Genomic DNA, 18,548 nt, shown 5'->3' on the forward strand with positions numbered 1-18,548 from the left:
ATACCCCCTAATTTAAGCCTTTATTATCTCTGGCTCAGACTGCACTAGAACTTCACATTATGGCAAGCATAACCTCTCTAACCTATAGCTATGGCCTATTAGTTATCATGTTGCACTCCGCAAAGGTTTCACTCTCACCTAAATGTAAAATCAGGTCCCTTGGCATGACAGGTGCTCCTTTAAGACCTGGTCTATGTCTATATCTCCATAGTTTGGACTCTAGGGACAGAAAGACCTGATCCTTCTCTCAGATATTCCATGTACTCATAGTATGACCTTGGGCAACTGCTCAGTTTTCTCATCTGCTAAATGGGGCAACCATTGAGTTATTCAGAGCATTGAATGGGCTAATGCAAAAAAAAAATAAACTTAGTCTTGTGCTTGACACTAAATAAGTGCCAAATAAATGTTAAATTGTAATAATAGAAGATGGACTAAATAAATGGAGAAATAGTCCATATTCTTGGATAAGAAGACTCATTATTGTCAAGTGTCAGTTAGTCCTAACTTGTTCCACAGATTCAATGCAATCCCAGTCAGAATTCCAGCAAGTTCTATTGTGGATCTAGACCAGGGGTGGGCAAACATTTTGACTCGAGGGCCACAATGGGTTCTTAAACTTGACCGGAGGGCCGGAAGAAAAGCATGGATGGAGTGTTTGTGTGAACTAATATAAATTCAAAGTAAACATCATTACATAAAAGGGTACGGTCTTTTTTTTTTTTTTTTTTTTTTAGTTTTATTCATTTCAAACGGGCCCACGGCTGATCTAGACAAACTAATTGTAAAGTTTACGTGGAGAGGAAAAAGACCCAGAATAGCCAACACTATTGATAGAGAAGAACCATGTTAGAGGACTGACACTACCCAACACAAGACTTTTATTAAGCTGCAATAACCAAGACTGTGTGCTATTGGTGAAAGAATAGACAAAGAAATCAACAAAACAGAGTAGAGAATCCAGAAGTAGATCCACATAAATATCACCACATTATCTTTGACAAGGGAGCCAAGGCCACACAATAGAGCAAGGATAGTCGTTTCAGCAAATGGTGCTGGAACAACTGGATAGCCTCATGCAAAAATAAATAAAATTATGTACGCAAAGACCTATACCTTCTACAAAAGCAACTCAAAATGGGTCACAGATCTCAATGGTGGGTGTGACTAACATCCTTTTCCTCATAGCATCTGTTTCTTCCTTAACCAAAATCTTAACATTCCCAGAAAAAACAGTGCTTCTTTTTTAAGCCTCCTTGTTGTTGCACTTTTTGTTCCCGCTACTTAGAAGGCCTTTTCCTGCTACTACTACACCCTTCTCCCCTAAAAAACTCCTCCTCCTTCATATTCAAGGTTTACAGGAGGCTTTAGCACCCAAGGAAGCTGTCTTCAGCTCTCCCAGGTGGGCTCTGGTGTCTGGTCCTTCAGACCCCTGCTGCCTCCTTCCTCCGACTGACACGCTAGCGGTGATCTCACTGTAACGTAATCGTTCACAGGCCTGTCTCCTCTGCATTCAAAGCAACGAGGAGAGCCAGCCCCTGCTCCTCGCTTTGAACGTAGTGCCTCGCGTGGCGTTAGGATGCAGTAGGTGCTCAGTAATCTCTAACTGAATGATTGCCTTAAAGATGTTGTGACTTTAATAGAGAAATACATTAAATATATACACAATTGATAAAGAACAATAATTTTTTATGTAAAGAATGGCATCCATCTTTTGAAGCCTAGCTCATGTTCTTCTACTTTCATGATTTTTTTCCTAACATCTTCAAGTGTCGTCTGTGCTACTTTTAGTACCATCCTGATTGGGCCTGGACTATAGAGGGTCCTACAGCATCCTTTAATTATTTCATTTCTGATGCTTGTTTTCCCCAAAAGACTGAAAGCTCCTTCAGGATATGGATCACCCTATGCTTTATAGGATCTAGTATGCTGGTAGCTCACCAGATGCCTGGCGGGGCGGGGGGGGGGGGGGGCGGGTAAGCGGGGGTGGTGATACCTCCTGGAGACACCAGAATGCTGACTGTCATCATCAGGCTGTCCCATTTTGGATATTCTTACTGAAAGTATCAACTGGGGATTTTGTGGCCCCAAGAAAAAGATCAGTTGTAAATGTCTATAGCCACACTAGGGAGACATAAGCATAATCTTTCCAACAACCACAATAATAGTAATCATCTTTAACATAGTTTTTGTATTTATGCTAATTCTTCCTCCATAAAAAAAAATAAGTTGAAAACAAAGGAAACCTTAGTTGGGAGTGGCTGGCGGCAACACTTCTATCCTTTGCTGCTTTTTCTGTGCCATTTACTTATCCCCTGTCTGTTCGACACCTCTGTCCTTGCCTCTGGCCTTCGTTAGAAAGGTCCATGTTAAACCCTCTCTCTGCAGTTCTTATAAGTCTAGGGAGCTCGCTGGGTGGGTGTCCTCTCAGGTAAGTCCAGCCACTCCTGTTCTAGGTGTTGGTGAACTATGAAGAGGTTTTGTAGGATCCACTCTGAAGGGCCTCCTGTAATAAATCAACACCAGGAATAGTCTTTCCTACTCTACCTGAGTGTCTACACTTGCTTTGCAACACCTCCCCAACAAACCCTCCCTACACACTCAGCCCACACTGGGATGCTGGTGTTATAGAGAGCTAGGACATTGGATAGGAAGAAAATAGCTTCCAGGTGCAGTACTACCTAGAAAAAGTTCTCCTACTGACCTGGGCACTGCCACTTCCTGTGTTTCATAGCAAACTCTCCCTTCCCCCCAAAATAACAGCCCAGGTCTTCTATTTACCCCTTTCATGCCCATTATGCAAAGGCGACCTCGCACAAGGGCAAGCACATGAGTGACCCACAAAGCCACATGAACAAGTGAGGAATTGGCCACTTAACAAGTACTTTTAGATTTTTTTAAATTAATATTTTTAGAGAGAAAGAGAGAGAGAACATCAATGTGAAAGTGAAACAATAGGGCGGGAATCGAACTGGCAGCCTTTCAGTGCACAGGATGACGCCCAATCAACTGAGCCACACTGGCCAGGGCAACAGGTACTTTGACATCCCTGTAAGTGTCCATCCTGTTTTTAGTTGGTATAGTGGGTACGGAAGGAATATAGAAAGTCTTTAGATTCGTGGAACTAGCAAACTTTATTGAAAAACTACTGGGATAGTTCCTGCCCTTCAGAGTTTCAGAGGCTGATAGAAGAGGCCCGTAGAGGGATGAACACAGGAATACATAGGAAAGGAGGAAAAACAATAAAGACCAGCACTAGCTAGAAAACAGTTAATCGCTTCTCTTTGGTTGCTCATAAGTGAGGGGACTAAGTGAGAGGGAAGCGGGCTTCATGGAAGCCGTGGAGTACACAGCTGGCTGTCACCAACACCTGCTGGTAAAGAAGGGTGTCATTGACAAGGTGCTTTGCAAAATACAGTCCCTGTCACAGCCAATAAGAGCCTAAGGAGACATGATGACTAAATGTAATATGGGATCCTGGAACAGAAAAAGGCATTAGGTAAAATCTGAACAAGCTGTGGGCTGTAGTTAACAATAATGTATCAATATTGATTCATCAATTGTATTTTAATCTGGCGCGTTAGTAACGGGGAAACTGGGTATATGGGAACTCTCTGTACTACTCAATTTTTTTGGACATCTAAAGCTGTTATAGAAATGAAAGCCTAGTTTTCTTTTTTGCTTTTTAAAGTGTTCTTACAGCCTACAGGTTACCCCTGGCACGGTGACAGGAAGGAGTCAGTTTGACAATGACCCTTTTTGGAAAGAAATGACTTTGTTGTTAAATGCCGTGCTTGTGGCTTGATCGTCAGTGCGCACAGCGACACCGAGCCCTTGCTGCTTTCCCAGGGTGGATTTTGGCAGGCGGCAGCAGCATTTGTGCACTGATTATAATTCTGAGATGCATTGTCAGTAACCGGGGTGTATAATGGATCTTCATCTCTAATTACTCTTCTCTCCACAGGTGTCTGGAAAGGGTCCAGATGGGAATGCGCACAACCTCCGCTTCGAGGGGATGGAGAGGCAGTACGCATCCTTACCCAGGTACCTCCCCGGCGGGTCTCTGTCACCCACTCCCCCACAAGTAAAGTCTTCCTTTCAGTCTACATGAGCTAGAAGTCTGGCTCTGAGATAGGGAATATGTTGTAATTTTGCCTCGCTGCCATTTGCTGCAGCCGCAGTGCCATCTTCACAACTGTGCTAATAATTGAAACACTTGTGGGTTACTTTTTAGGGGGAGAAAATAGTATATCATTGCAATGGAACATGTCAGCAAGAATATTGGATGTGGAATGGAAATCCTAAGCCATTGCTATAAAAGTGGTATTGAACACCCTACACCCAGCTTAGAGACAATACAACAGTAAATCCCTGTGCTCGCAGGTCCCCACGAGGAAGGGCAGGCCGACCTTTAGCTCCATGTGGGTGTTAAAAAGCAGGCGAGAAATGTGAACCTGGGAAGGCGTCCTTTGCTTGAGTTAGAATCTGACTGTGTTCTTTAGGCAATAAGCAAATATCTGTGAGAGGCAGGGGCGCGGCGCGGGAATGGGAGCGAGAACTGCGTGGGAAAAGTCCGTCCAGCGACTCTGGGCCTAACGCGATCCACCGATGCTGTAACTGGACGCCCTGAAAATGAGATACAGTTCTCAAAGGTCGGCGCTCTTATCTGTGAGATGAAGAATAATTTTAGTCTGCTCTCGGCGCACATGACAAAGAGGAAACCTTTCCAAAGGGGCATCACAGTGCAGCCACTCTGGGAGTTCAGTGAGTTGAGAGTGTGAGAATGAGTGAGCTGGGCGGGGGGGGGGGGGGGGGGGGGGGGGGGTGAGGGGGGGGGTGAGGGGGGAGCCAGGAAAGGTCAGGGAGAGCCAGAAAACTGACATGCTGCAGTGTCTCCTTTAGCAAAAAGAGGAGGACCACAGGTGGAACTGACCATCAGAGCCGAGCTGCCAAAGTGCTAACTCAGAACTGGAGTGCCGTTTTGTTGCGCGTTGGTTAGACTTCCATATGTAAATTCATAACAACCCATAACAAAAAGAACCTCCTGAAAATTATACGAGGCATAGCCTAAGTGACCGTCCGCTCTTATCCATAGTATGTTGATTGTCAAACGTAATAAAATCTCAAGTCACACAGAGAACCAATTTCTAACACAGATTAGGCAGGATACCCCAAATACAGGATTTTAGAAGCTTCTGTGCCACTAGATTTTTTTACTCCCTGCTTTGCTTTTTTTTATATTTTGTCTCACAGTTTTTCCCATCCTTGGTTTCCTTCCTCTCCCTACTTTCCCCTGGCCTCGTATCTTGTTTTCATTTAAAAAAAAAGATGGAAGTCGTCTCCAAAAGTTGTTTTAAATATAAAATTTCTGGCTTTCAGTGTTGAAGTGTATGGAAATTGTGGTTAAGGCAGATGGAAAGTAGTATGCTCTTGTGAGAGGGTAGAAAAAAAGGGAAAACTGGAAGCAGTTTAACATCTTCCTGGCCAACCTGAACTCAGACTGAGGCAATGGAGTTTTGGGTACAAATCAAAAACCGAAAGAACATTGAAAAGTCTATAAATTTCAGTCACTCTTTCATTCCCCACCTACCTCTTGCTCATCTATTCGGTATCAGCCCTGAGAATATGCAGACTGGAGACACAGTGAGTCCATCCTTAGTGAGTCCTTTCAGTCTGGGACGGGAAGCAGCAAATCACTTTTCATGATGGTGCTACCAATGCCCAGATTCCTCATGATGAACATAAAGTCGTCTGAATCTCCAACTTCTAAGTATTATAATAATAAGCCCTGAAGTACAGTGGGGCCTTGACTTACGAGTGTCCCGGCTAACGAGGCCGATTTTTTGCTTTGAGTTGCGAGCTAAAATTCGGGTTACGAGCCAGCTTCACATACCCCACCGCTAGTTGGCGCAGCGAACGTCACAGTGAACGCCACAACATCAGCCCAGCATCACGTGTCTCACTTGTTCACTTTAATGATTTGACATATGAGTAATTTGAGTTATGAGCTTGGTCACGGAACGAATTAAACTCGTAAGTCAAGGCCCCACTGTACTCCATCACAGCTGAATCAACACATGTCTATTTCAGGATGGCACACTGCGGAGGGCATTTTCTGATGAAGGCGATGCATTCATGCTGTGTGTGGCTCTGGAGCCATCACACATGTAGGAATTGATAAAATCCCGCCAGCCCTGAGAGTATCACTATGGCTGGATGCGAGCATCGTAGGCGGAAAACAAATGGGCCAATGGTCCACTCGCCGCAAACACCAGGGTGGGCGATCAGCTGCCTGAGCAAGCAGACCTCTGTAGCTACCTGGCAACCAGGTTGCCGTGATGGAGAATGAATAAGTCTCAAATGCACGAGATCCCTCTCACTGGTTTCTAAATGGGGGGAGGGCTCAAACTCGAGATGCCATCTCAATATCTAAAAGGAAGATGCTCTAATCCTTGGGGGGAGGGGGGAGGGGGGAGATGGAGGGGAGGGCTCCTTATTTACCCAACAAGCAGCAGAATGCAGAGGCAGCGGCTGCCCTGCCGGCTTCTGAGAAGGTGGAGATTCCGCTGAGTGCCCGCAACATTTCCCCTCGTTTCCTGGTATCCCGGGCCCTGGAGATGTCACCATCCACTAATGGGGTCCCACCAGCCCCACTGCTCTCCCTTCTGCGGGCAGAGTTTGGAGAGCACCTCCTTGTAGCCCCAGATCCCCTCTTTGTCATAGCAGCAGGAAGCTTTGACATATTTATGGAGTTAAATCTTTAAATAAAAGTAGGAATGATTCTATCAATAGGAAGTCAGTGGCCAACCTTATAAGGCAGTGGTTGGCAAACTGCGGCTCGCGAGCCACATGCAGCTCTTTGGCCCCTTGAGTGTGGCTCTTTCACAAAATACCACATGCGGGCACGCACGTACAGTGTGATTGAAACTTCGTGGCCCATGTGCAGAAGTCGGTATTTTGTGGAAGAGCCACACTCAAGGGGCCAAAGAACCACATGTGGCTCTCGAGCCGCAGTTTGCTGAGCTGCAGTTTGCTGACCACTGTTATTATGCTATTGCTGGGTTTGGTTCCTGTGTTGTTTGTGGATGGTTTTCATGGGAGCTTTGAAGATAAACTCCATAATGTTGATTTATATGTCAAATGTGGAACCATCGACACAGAGACAATGCTTCCCAGTGGACAGTGCGAGGGAGAAGCCCAGGTGAAGGGGCACCCCACTATGCTTTCATGGAGCTGTCATGTTAAAGCAGGCCCGTGCAGCCGCTGCCAGGCTAAATGGCACTTCACAAAATTAAGCCAGAGCCCTAGCCAGTCCAGGAAAAAGACAATTCCTCGCATAGTAGTTATGAGGTTGCCTGAGGCTAAGGGCTAAGCGAAGTTAAGTGTTATTGTTAAGCAATGTTAAGCCTTCTGCCTTGGAAGAAAAATGGCTTTATTTCTTTTCTCCTGGGGGTGTTGCTTTGGAAAGCAGAGCATGGTTGTAATACAGCCTCGTTAGCAAACATGGGCTTTTACCAGGGTCCGTGTTTTACTATCCTGTCCAGCCCCCAGTTTTTTATGGAAGTAAACAGCATGAAGAAAGCATCCCCTTATCCTTGCCTGACACAAGTTATACTCACCTTGGGTGAGTAGGGAAGGGCTGTTTCCCAGGCTGCAATAACAGGCGAGCATTAATGTATGTATTTTTGCAAACAGCTTCTTTTTCATGGCAGCCTCCCAGCCCCTCTCAGATCTCCTGGCCCCATTCTGATTGCACGGGCTTCCTCCTGGCCAGTCCCTCGGCAGGGAACTCTACTCTCCCACCCCTAGCCTCCGTCATTCCCACCTGGCCCATCACCGGCCCCACGGGACCCCATTATCCCTCCTCTGCAGATGGCTCAGCGCATCAGCACGTGACACTGCACTTCTGGGCTTGTCATCGAGTGCTGAGCCCTAAGGAGTGAGCCAAAAGGCACCACATCTCTTCTGTGGTCCTACGCATGTGGGTGGTGAAAGGTTGCCAGAGAAACTCATAAAACCGTGTTCATGGACTTCACTACAAGGCCCACATTACCCAACCCCAGCTGGGCCCCTGCTGCCGGCCAGGGCCTTTTAGCCGTGCTGTCGACTCCCCTGACTGTCCCATAGTGGCTGCTCCCGTTAACTCCTGTAGAGATGACCAAGGCCCCCACGCCCAATCTCTAGAGATGACCTCACTTCCTTTTCTTTATGACCTTGAAACAGTCAACATTAGCTTCTCAACTGCTGCGTCCTGCACTGCAGATTTCCTGTGTCTTCATTAACACACAGGTCCTGAGCAGAGATGATGACAACAGGACTTGGAGTCAGGCCATAGTTACAGCCCCAGCCATCACTCTCACCTGTGTGACCTTGGCTCATGATCTTACTGCTCCAGGCTCAGTTTTTCCATCTGTGAACTGGGGATGACCTTAGGGCCTCTGTGTAGTGCTGGTGTGAGTATTAAGTGCAATAATATAAGCAAAACCCTCAGTGAAGAACCTGCCTGCCATATTTTAAGGACTTGCTTTAATATTGTTAGCTCTCTTTCATTTTATCTCTGGGGAAGATGTGTTCCTTTCCTTAACGCATCAAACCCATACAGCAGAGCTCATTCTCACTGGCTTCTCAGGAACCCTGTACCAACAACTACCCCTCTTGACTACATCTTCAAGCCCCTTGGCCATTGCTTTACTTCCCCTGCCTACTACTGTGCATGCAGAGGCTCAGCCACACAGTTTGCTGCAAATCCCACCATGTGGAGAAGGAGAGAGCTAATAGTTATGTGAGGTATAACTTAGGCTGAAGGATTAGCCAACTCTGAGAAAGAACCAGTAGTCCAGATGGTCAGGGGCAAGAGGACTTGTCAAGCTGAGACGATCTGAACACACTGTGCTATGGACACGCTAGGAGACAGCACTTCTTTTAGATGAAAGTTCCTATAATGGGCACAGGATGCGGACCCAGGTCTAGGCAGGAGGCCATGGCCTGTCCAACAAGACTTAGTTCAGTCTTAGAATGTCCCCGGTGTGGAGACCATATCCAGTGCGAGTTAGCCAGGAGGGCTGAACGGGACGTGCTAGTTCCCAGGACACATATGGTGTGGGAGCAGCATGCTGTTTACTGGTGGGAGGAAGTGCTGAGACACTGCTAAGATCCTCCTGTCGGCTCAGGACTGGGCAGCACCGACCATGCTGCTCTAATGCCTCACAGCCACGCAGGGCTCGGGGGGCAGACTCACCCCATGAACTTGATCTGTCCATCAGAGAAAATGAAGACCCTCCCTCAACCTCCCTTTCTCCTTCATTCCCACGTTTCCTACTTTAGGAAAAAGTGGCCTATGCCTGTGGGCTCTATTTCCTCACCACCCACAGACACTCTATCTCTTGCCCTAGGCTTCTGCCTGTCAGTGATGCTTCCCACTGATCCCGCCTCCAGCCCTTTCCTTTATGTAGACTCTTTCTGAGCAGCCTCCTCCATTCCTACAGATTCAGTTCTCATCACCATGATGTTGCAAAATGAACCCGGCTAACCTTCTGTCTCACTCTTCTTGTGGCCCCAGTTACAACTGTCTGCTTGGCCTATCCAGCCCTTCCTTCCAAGATATTTCAAAGCCCCCATGCAAAGTTGAGCCTCCCTCAGTTCTGCTTCATTTTAACTTCCATAATGTCTGTTGGCACCTTTCCTGTGTCACTGAAAATACCCTGAATTAGATTATGATTCTTCACTGTCCCTTTCCACCCCATTGGATTATAAATCCCTGGAAATAAGGATTGTCTTCTGTACCCATCAGTTTTTACACCCAGCACCAGGACCTAAACTAAGACCATGGACATAATACCAGTAGGTTTTTAATACATTGGTCTACAGATGAGGATAGATTTGTCTTTATATAAGTAAGTTATAGGAAAGAATTCCTCCCAAGCTTTCTTGACTATTTCAGGGCACTGTTTTTCAATATTAGTATTGATTTTTCATGAGGACATATTTTTCCCCTAGGATCAATAAAAGTTTTAGTGCGCCCTCATTATATACCAGGCACTGTTCTAAATGCTTTATATCTACTGACTGACCTTATGCTCACAGCAACGCTATGACTCAGTAGCAACCCTGTCATTGTCCCCATTTCATATGCAAGAACACAGACATAGGGAAAGGAAGTAAAATTGCCCAAGTTCAACAGCTAGAAACAGCAGAACTGGGATTTGAACCCAAGCAGACCAGCTGTAGGTTTGTACATTTAACCTCTGAGACTGAGGTTATCCAGCTCTGAGTCAGATCCAAACTCTACAATTATCACACTCCCTTCATTTCATACTCCTCCTCTGTCTTTCTCACTAAACTGTAAGTGCTTTTGAGGACAGGGGCTATGTCTTATTCATCTTTGTATATGACACAGACATTACTAATATACAGGTTAGGTAATGCCTTTCCACCGTCTCTGTAATGCTGTCATAAAATCAATTCTTTCCCATTCCCTCGAGTCCTTCCCTTGAAATATGAACAGTTTAATGTGTAATTGCTAGATGAACATTAAGCAATATACTTTGCCTACCAAAAAGAGACTCCTGTTTTGTTAGAACACTCCCGAGAGATGAGAAAGCAGTATCTGCAAATTGGTGCTTTGGTTCTTTAAGATTAGGAATAATCTCTACCAGGAAGAAATAAAATGACGATAAATTATCTGGTGGAAACCTTCATGACACCCCCGGGGTGAGAGACGCTCTCTCCCAGACTGATGTGAGACGGAGGCCCGCGCAGGCTGTGTGGCTTCCCGTCCTGGCGTCGCTCTCACCCGTGTTACGTAGTTACTTGAACTTCTGACGCAGCCTTAACTTGGCTGTATAATGAGAAGCGGCATCCCAGAACTGAGTTCTGGTAGAAAGAGCAACTTTAGAAGGAGCAGACAGCTTATGCTTGCTGCCTAAGAACCTAAAATACACTAGCTTTCTAAGCGCGTTCCCAGTGTTGTGATATTGGGTGGGATGGTGTTCAGATCAGAGGAACGAGCCGTAAGAATGTGCTTCTGCTGTAACATTTTGGTTGGTTCCTGTTGTTGGTTTCAGCTTTCTTCCCTACATATGCTCTTGCCCAGCCCCAGGAGGACTCCAGGCCCACGTGTGCAGCTGACTTTGAAGTTTGCAGCGTGCACAGCACCTCCTCCTTGAGAACATCTTGTCTGGGCCCCCTCTGCGTCCTTGGTTGTCATTGCCTCGCTGCTCCAAGACACTCGCCCTCTCTCGTTCATTACATTCTTTTCTCCATTTAGCCTCCGCTCTGCTCATGGCTGTTGTGTTTTCCATAGCCAACTTGGCATTGTTTTGATGACACTTGCTAAGCAGGTGGCAGTGACATTCAAGTTCTGCAAAGATATCCACCAGTGCCCAGGCCTGATCTTGGCTGAAGCGAACCTAGACAGTATAAAATGACTTCGATGAGAAGTTGAGCAGTCAGCACACTGGGCGTCTGTGTGTGTGTCAGGTGTGGGCGGGGTTTGGCCATCTGGGCTTGGAGAAGCTGAGAAAGTCCCCACACTGCCTAATTGAGTGCTTCTCTCTGCCACAAGGCCAGTGTGACAAGTAAGGTGCTTCATGCGAACGTGCGGACCGCTCCTTGCAGTCAAGGCTGGATTTGAGGTCATTGCAGCTAAAAGTAGTCCTTGTCCCCACGTCTCCAGACAGGGGCCTGTCACCCTTCATCTGATACGGCGAATCGTGGCCAGTCTCTCTGACACCTTCCGGGTGGCACAACTTTATCTGAACGGCCCTTTCTTGCCGTGAAAAGCCACCTTTCAGAGCTCAGGGCTGCGGCTGCTGCTCTGACTTTGCAGGAATGTGAAGGCAGCTGAAGAGCTTGTCTAGATCGCATCTCCCGCATCCGCATGTGACAGAGTTGAATGCCTCTTGAAGTTCAATGACACTCTTCGCCCACCAGAGCCAGCTTCTCCTCCTTGCTCCTCGGGCTCCCGTATTGGAAATCTTGTCCCTGCTTCCCTGCCCTGTGGAGTCAGCTGCCTGCTGGCCTGGCCTCTCTGACACCACCTCCCTCTTAATGCGGAGGACACGATGATGAATTAGCAGCGATTGAATTCTTTGTGAGATTAAGATGTCTCCATTGTCAACTCAAACTTCCTGAAAAATGCAAAAAGCCCTAGCGTGTAATAGTGCCTTCAGATGCCAAACAGCTGAGATCAGGGGGTTAATGCTGCTGCCATGTCATTTTTATGTCACTTAGTTCCTCTGATAAAAGTCCATTTTAATAACACTTTTCATCATTTCCTCCTAGGCAATATATCCTTGATGCCAGTTAGAATATTTGATATTAATTATTCAATCGAAGGCCTCCATTATGAGTTTAGCTAGAATATTAGTGATTTAAAACATGTTAAGACCCGTTACAGGACTGATGTCCCCAAAATAATTTTAACTGAACTTTAATGGTCCACATATGTTAAATTCCATACATTCTTACTTTCCCCCCATTTTCCATAGAAAATTCTAAACTACTACATGTTTGCTTGTTAAGTACTCTTTTAGAGGCAGAGCGTGTGCCTGCTATTTTAAGAACGCCAGATCTGACACTACCTTGAACTTGAAACGTGTTACACTCGGTAGGCTGACTTCCATGCTTTCCCTCCTGCACACCTTTCAGGAGCTTTAGCATTTATTTCCCACTTCTCCGGCCAAGAGGAAAGGCTGCTTTGTGCCTAGGCAACTGCTCAGGTTTGAGGGTTGCTCTGCACCTAATTTCTCACGCTCCTTGGCTGTTCTGGAAGTTTTCCTGGTGTATCCTCATCCTGCCCTCCCTGCCTCCAAAAGCTCCTACACGAGGGTCCTTGCTGTGAGCTTCTGGACTGGGCTGCACTGTTTGCACGGCCCACCCCTCACGCTGCACCCACCTCCTCTGTCTCCATCTCCCCAGCCCTTTGTGCCTGTCCCATGACTCATGTTCCTGGATTTGCTGTCCCTAGATTTGTCCTCAGGCCAACCAACTGCAGGCAGAGACACTGAATAAGCCGAATGCATTAGCTCATGATACTCTCTGGTGTGTATGTGTTTATGAGGCTGGTGTTGTATGATTATATAAAATGCCATTTCATCACTAAAACAGACAGGCATCTTGGATGAAAAGCGAGTGCATCCCCAAATGCGTGAACACATGATGTTATTCAACAAGAATATTTAAGAGTAAAATCACTGGGTGGAATTTCCATTTTTATGAACCCAAATCTGCATGTAGATGGTTTCCAAGATGTCATGTTTACTCCTAATCTGTCCAATTATACTTGAAGAGAAAATCAAGCTACGAACAATTAGGGCAACGGAAGTAAGAGGAGTATTGTAAATGCACGGAGTCCCTCCCATGGGCTAGGTATGTTACGTGCATCGCCTCATTGATCCTCACCCTCTAACTGCATAGTGGTCATTATAACGGCTGTCATTCGCAATAGAAAAATATCCATCCTCCAAGTGGAACCCAAACAAGAATCCAAACTCAGTTCTCTATGAGTTTTATTTCACTGTGTGCTGCCCTGAACACAGACAGTTTAGGGAGAAGCTGGAATACATCAGCTTTTTCTCGAGTAGCATGAGTTCATGGGAAGAAAGACAGCTTAGACCATGTTAAAAACACATCCGTGTTCATTGTCTTTTAGAACTCAAAGAACATAAAAATGTTCCAACCTAGAGGTGGTGAAAAAAGTAATAAAATACAGTGAGGAGAACAGTAGGGAAGTCATGGAGAAAAAGAAAAATACTTTAGAAGTATGCCATTTTTATTCTTATATCACTATGAGATGCTTTCCCTAAGTGAAAACAAGATGGCCACATTTTCCTTATGACTAAGAGGATGTACATGGCTCTGCCTAGGGCTTTGCAGGCATAACCGTTACACCCCCGTGTGCATGGCCCCGGTCCCCAGGCCCCAGACTGCACTCCGCACTATCCTTCCACAGAAACACTTGCAGTGGGGCATGCAGGTAGCCACTAACACTTGTTTGGTATCTAATTATGCTCCAAGAACTCCGGTGGGTCCTTTAAATATGTCACCTCATTTCTAGTAACAATCCTGGGGTATTATTATCCCTATGTTATGGATGAAGAAACTGAGGCTGAGAGATGCAAAGTGGTATGGCCAAGACCGCACACAGAGTAATAAGGTGCACTTTGAATTCAGTCCAGCTCTTCCCAATCCGGAAACCTCCAGAATCTCCATGAATCAGGTTGTCTTGTGCTAGGTTGGCTGTAATCAGGTAGAAGTACTCAGTGACCATCCTGTACTGCAGCAGCTCTCGCTGCTGTTGTGTATGCCCAAACCCTGCATGTGCACATACACACACACACACACACACACACACACACACACATACACACACACACACACATCTCTGCAATATGTAACTGCAGGACATTAAAATGCAAAAACCCCTAACAGGCATTCAAAATTACTAAGAACCACAGAGCTCCCCTGAACACATGTTCTAGTAAACACCCATTTCCTTCCAGCCGAACTATCTTTTAAACAGTGCTCTTTTTTAAAGACTGCCTCTTTGTTATGCTGGTGTTTAAAAAATATATAGCCGTCGGTTCCACTTCAGCAATTTTTGTAGCCAGGAAAGTATTGTTGCTCCGTTCACATATAGTCCTGGCAGATCCTCGGGGGACGTGGCTGGGATGTACATGCCAGAAAACTGTGGAGGGATGGCTTTTATAGACTCTGTTGCTTCAAGTCCAGAGAAGAGAGCTTTGGCAGTCAGTGACCATGGAGGTGCCATATGAGCCCATCTGTGCCCTGGATTTCATGTGACACGGGCCCCATGACCTCCGTCATTGTGCCAGGAAACACCTTGGTCCAGCTCCATTATTTCTCGCAAAGGCAAACATTTGTGGTACAAATGTGGGAAGGGGTGGTACAAATAGAGCCACATCCAGAATGTGTTCCTGCCTGTATTCCAAGTCTTCAATTAAGCCTGGATAGAAGTGGTTGGGGTTTGTCCCAACAGAGGGTTGTGCCACTCCACAATTAGCAAGACTGACCCTCATGGCTGGACACGGAATGGCATGTTAAATAGGTGGGAACCTGGCAATTCTCATTGGCCACTCTCCACCAACAATACGCTCTGGGGCATCATTAGCAGCCTTTGAACTTGGCCATTGCTTGAAAGTGAAGACAGGGCGTTGACTGCTCAGATAAGGTTTCTGCCCACTAATTGCTTGTGTGTAGCCGAGGCAAATGCAGACCCATTTTCAGAAATGATAGTGTCTGACAGCCTGGTTTGTGCAGGGCACTGGAAAGAGCTTAATTGTTGCAGCAGAGGCTTAAGATGGAAAATAAGCACGCCGAGCTATTTTGAGAAGGAACTCGCCACAATGAACTTTTCCTGCTGGAAACAATCCTTTAAAATCAGGATTAGAATTTGTGCTGGGTCACTTTCTACTGTTCTGTTGGTGCCTTTGACAATTTATACTGGATGGCCTACACTGTGCAATACCCTTTTACAGTTTTTTCCAACATCAGAATCAGGTCCCTATACAAGACAGAGCTTCTGGACGATGTTTTGTATGAGTAATTTCCAGATGCATTAATGTGTAATGTAGCCACGATACAGTGATGGCTGCCTTCTGTGGGTTACGTATAGACAGGTCACTTATGTTATCACCTTATCAATAGCTTGAATTCCTCAGTATGTCCTTTTTCTGGTCAGTCCTTTCCTATCTGATTTTTTTTATTCAGGTCAGTCCTGAATGGTTCAGAGTAAATTGTGCAACTTTATTAGCCTGAACAGATGAGCTAGAAAAATCGCATATCTTTTTACTTTCCTCATTCAGCAACTCTTCACTGACTGCCCACCAAGTTCAATATACTCTGTAGGCCTTGAGGATACAATAATAAGCCCACAAGACAAAGCTCTCTACTGTGGGTCTTATATGTAGTGGAAGGTATAGTCATTGTACAGTCACAAAGTAAACATAAAATTGCAACTCTGCCCATTATGAAAAAGGAGAGATATGTCATTCAGGAAAATATGGGAAATTGAACTAAATCAAGGCAGGGAGTGAGACTTGAGCTATGGTCTAATGGAGGTTAGAAAGAAAAAATAATTAATATGCCAAACAGAGAGAACACATGCAGAGGCCCTGTGGTGGAGAGAGCCTGGTGAACGGGGAGACTGAGAGAAGGCTGTGTGGCTGGGACAGAGACCACGAGGGTAGAACGGGAGAGGTAGGTGGAAGGCGGGTCATGGGTGGTTAAGTGAAGGATGTTTATGTATATTCCAACACTAACTAGAAACCATATGGCTTTTAAGCAGAATAATGTCATGGTCAGATTGTGTTTCAGTTATTTTTTCTAGCTGCAGGCTGGAGAATGGAGTGGAGGGAGGCTGGAGTGGGTGCCAACCAGTTCAGAGATCACTGCTGTCCTTCCTGTGAGAGATGTTGGTAGGGTGTACGAGGGTGGCGGTGATGAGAGTAGAGATGGAAAGAGATAGTGGAGAGAACTGACAGTGATGATGGGTTGCATGTGGAGGTGTAGGGGATAAGGAAAGCCAGGTGTCGAGAATGAACGCACACACAACAGCTGGGTGGCGGTACCGTTCCCCAAGGAAGGCAATGCTGGCAGAGGACTAGGTTTGGAGAGAGGCTCGTGAGTATGGTTTGAGAGGTGTTAGATTTGAGGTACCCTTCAGACTTCCAGAAGGAGCCCCAGCAATGTGGAGTCTTTTACTCCAAAAGTTCAGAACGAGGCAGATGATCAGGGCAAATCGCACAGGCCTGGCTGCTGGTCTGTGGTTGTGACATGTCTTCACTGCTTATGTGGACAGCAAAGTCTTATCTATCACTCTCTGTGTAATTTCATTCTGGAAATTACATTTTTCTCATATAGGAAGAGCTGGTGACTTAATGCCATCTGGCAGTCTGTGACTAAGCACAGCTCTGACCCCATGGAGCATAGGCATGAGGGTGAGAAGAAATCATTTGAGGAACTCTGTTGTGCTTATAAAACAGAATATCCTTATTCTTCTGAAATATGCACTGAAATATTTAGGGGTAAAAAGGCATATGTCTCCAAATTATTCTCAAATCGTTCAGGAAATAATAATAGGGATGTATACTAATATGTGTATGTGTGTTCATGTTGCATATGGAGAGAAGGAGGGGGTTGGGAAGGGAAGAAAGTGGGGGAGGGTGAAAAGAATCAGTGATAAAGTAAATGGGGCAGAACGTAAGGATTTGGTGTTCCTGGCTAACGGATATATTGAGTTCCTTGTGGCAATAGAAACAACAACAAAAAACAAGGAACAGTGGAAGCTCCCATAATTTTCGAGTACAAACTCAAAAGTAAAAAAAAAAAAAAAAAAGCCCTCATTCTGGAGTCTTGGGCTAGGTTTGCCCCAAAAGCAAACCCTGGGATAAAGGCCTTTGGAGCAAGTGATTTTATTTGGGAAGCGTTCCCAGGAAGCACTGGAAGGGGAGCGAGGGGAGGAAGGCAAGAATGCCGGGATGGAGCGCATTGGTAAACAGGTCACTGCTGCAGGCAATGGATCAGGTCTGCTGGGGCCTCTGGACATGGTGCGGGTGGACTCACACCCTGCCCCTCGGAGGGGCGAGGATATTGCACTGTGTGTCTTCCAAGTCCTATTCCTCATTGGCTAATAGTAGTTCCTAAGGGAGCCAACTTCTGCCCACCCAGTGCACTGGTGAGAGGAAGCCTCAGCCATGAAGCACAGATACTTGGAGGAAGTCCTCCAGTAGACCAGAAGTGATGGCGAGATATGGGTGAGGCATGGCAGCGAGGCTCCACTAGCGAGTGTGCATTCTCAGGGGGCAGGTGGATCAGTCCTGGTTGCCTTTGATGAAAGGAAATTAAGTAATTATTCAGTAGCCCCAGGCAGTCTTGATGCCTGCATTTTATTTTTGGAGGAATTCTGTGAATTGGTTGTCTTATGTGGTACTCAATGAACAACCATAGAGCATGGACAGAGCAGCCCAAGAACATCACCCCAGAAGAACGGAATTCTGGTTTCTCTTTGTTTCACTCAAATGTACAGTCCATCAGCATGCTGTAAAGTCTTTGACAAGTTCATTTTCTGCTGAACCCATGCTCAGAATGTCACTGAAGTACAGTAGCACCTCTGGGAATGCCCCTGAGATTGTGGAAAGCCTCAGCAAATGAAAACTGGCACTAAGGTGCCTAACTCCTGCATGCAATGAATGACAGCAGTGACGTGACTTAGGATCGTGCTGTAAGCACATACCAGGTCAAGTTCTGCATGGATTTCAACATGACACCTGTGCTCAAATTAAGAATAACAGAAATTTGCCCAAATGTAGGGATAGTCCTATAACCCTGGTCATGCCACACCTGTGGTCTCTATAATCTCACCTTAGCGTTAGACTTCATGCTAAGATACCAGTGTTAAATGTAGGAAACCTGTAAGACTGGTTCAGTCACACCCAGTTCAATAAAGATGCTTAAGCTCATCTTCCTGAAAACAAAAGGTACTTGTCGTAAGACACGCAGGCAATAGGATAAATTCCTAACATGTGAAT

At 45.9% G+C, this 18,548-nt stretch overlaps 1 protein-coding gene across 1 annotated transcript in view; it reads left to right on the forward strand.

The window, feature by feature from the left end:
• PARD3B (par-3 family cell polarity regulator beta) overlaps nucleotides 1–18,548 on the forward strand; it is a 907,609-nt gene that overhangs the window by 848,621 nt on the left and 40,440 nt on the right. Inside the window, exon 22 of the mRNA XM_070421939.1 lies at nucleotides 3,965–4,044. Coding sequence (XP_070278040.1) covers nucleotides 3,965–4,044 — 80 coding nt within the window. The remainder of the gene's footprint in view (nucleotides 1–3,964; nucleotides 4,045–18,548) is intronic.

The sequence above is a fragment of the Myotis yumanensis genome, unplaced genomic scaffold (genome assembly GCF_028538775.1).
Source record: "Myotis yumanensis isolate MYYU_CA2020_CCGP unplaced genomic scaffold, mMyoYum1.0.hap1 SCAF_8, whole genome shotgun sequence".
Taxonomy (NCBI): domain Eukaryota; kingdom Metazoa; phylum Chordata; class Mammalia; order Chiroptera; family Vespertilionidae; genus Myotis; species Myotis yumanensis.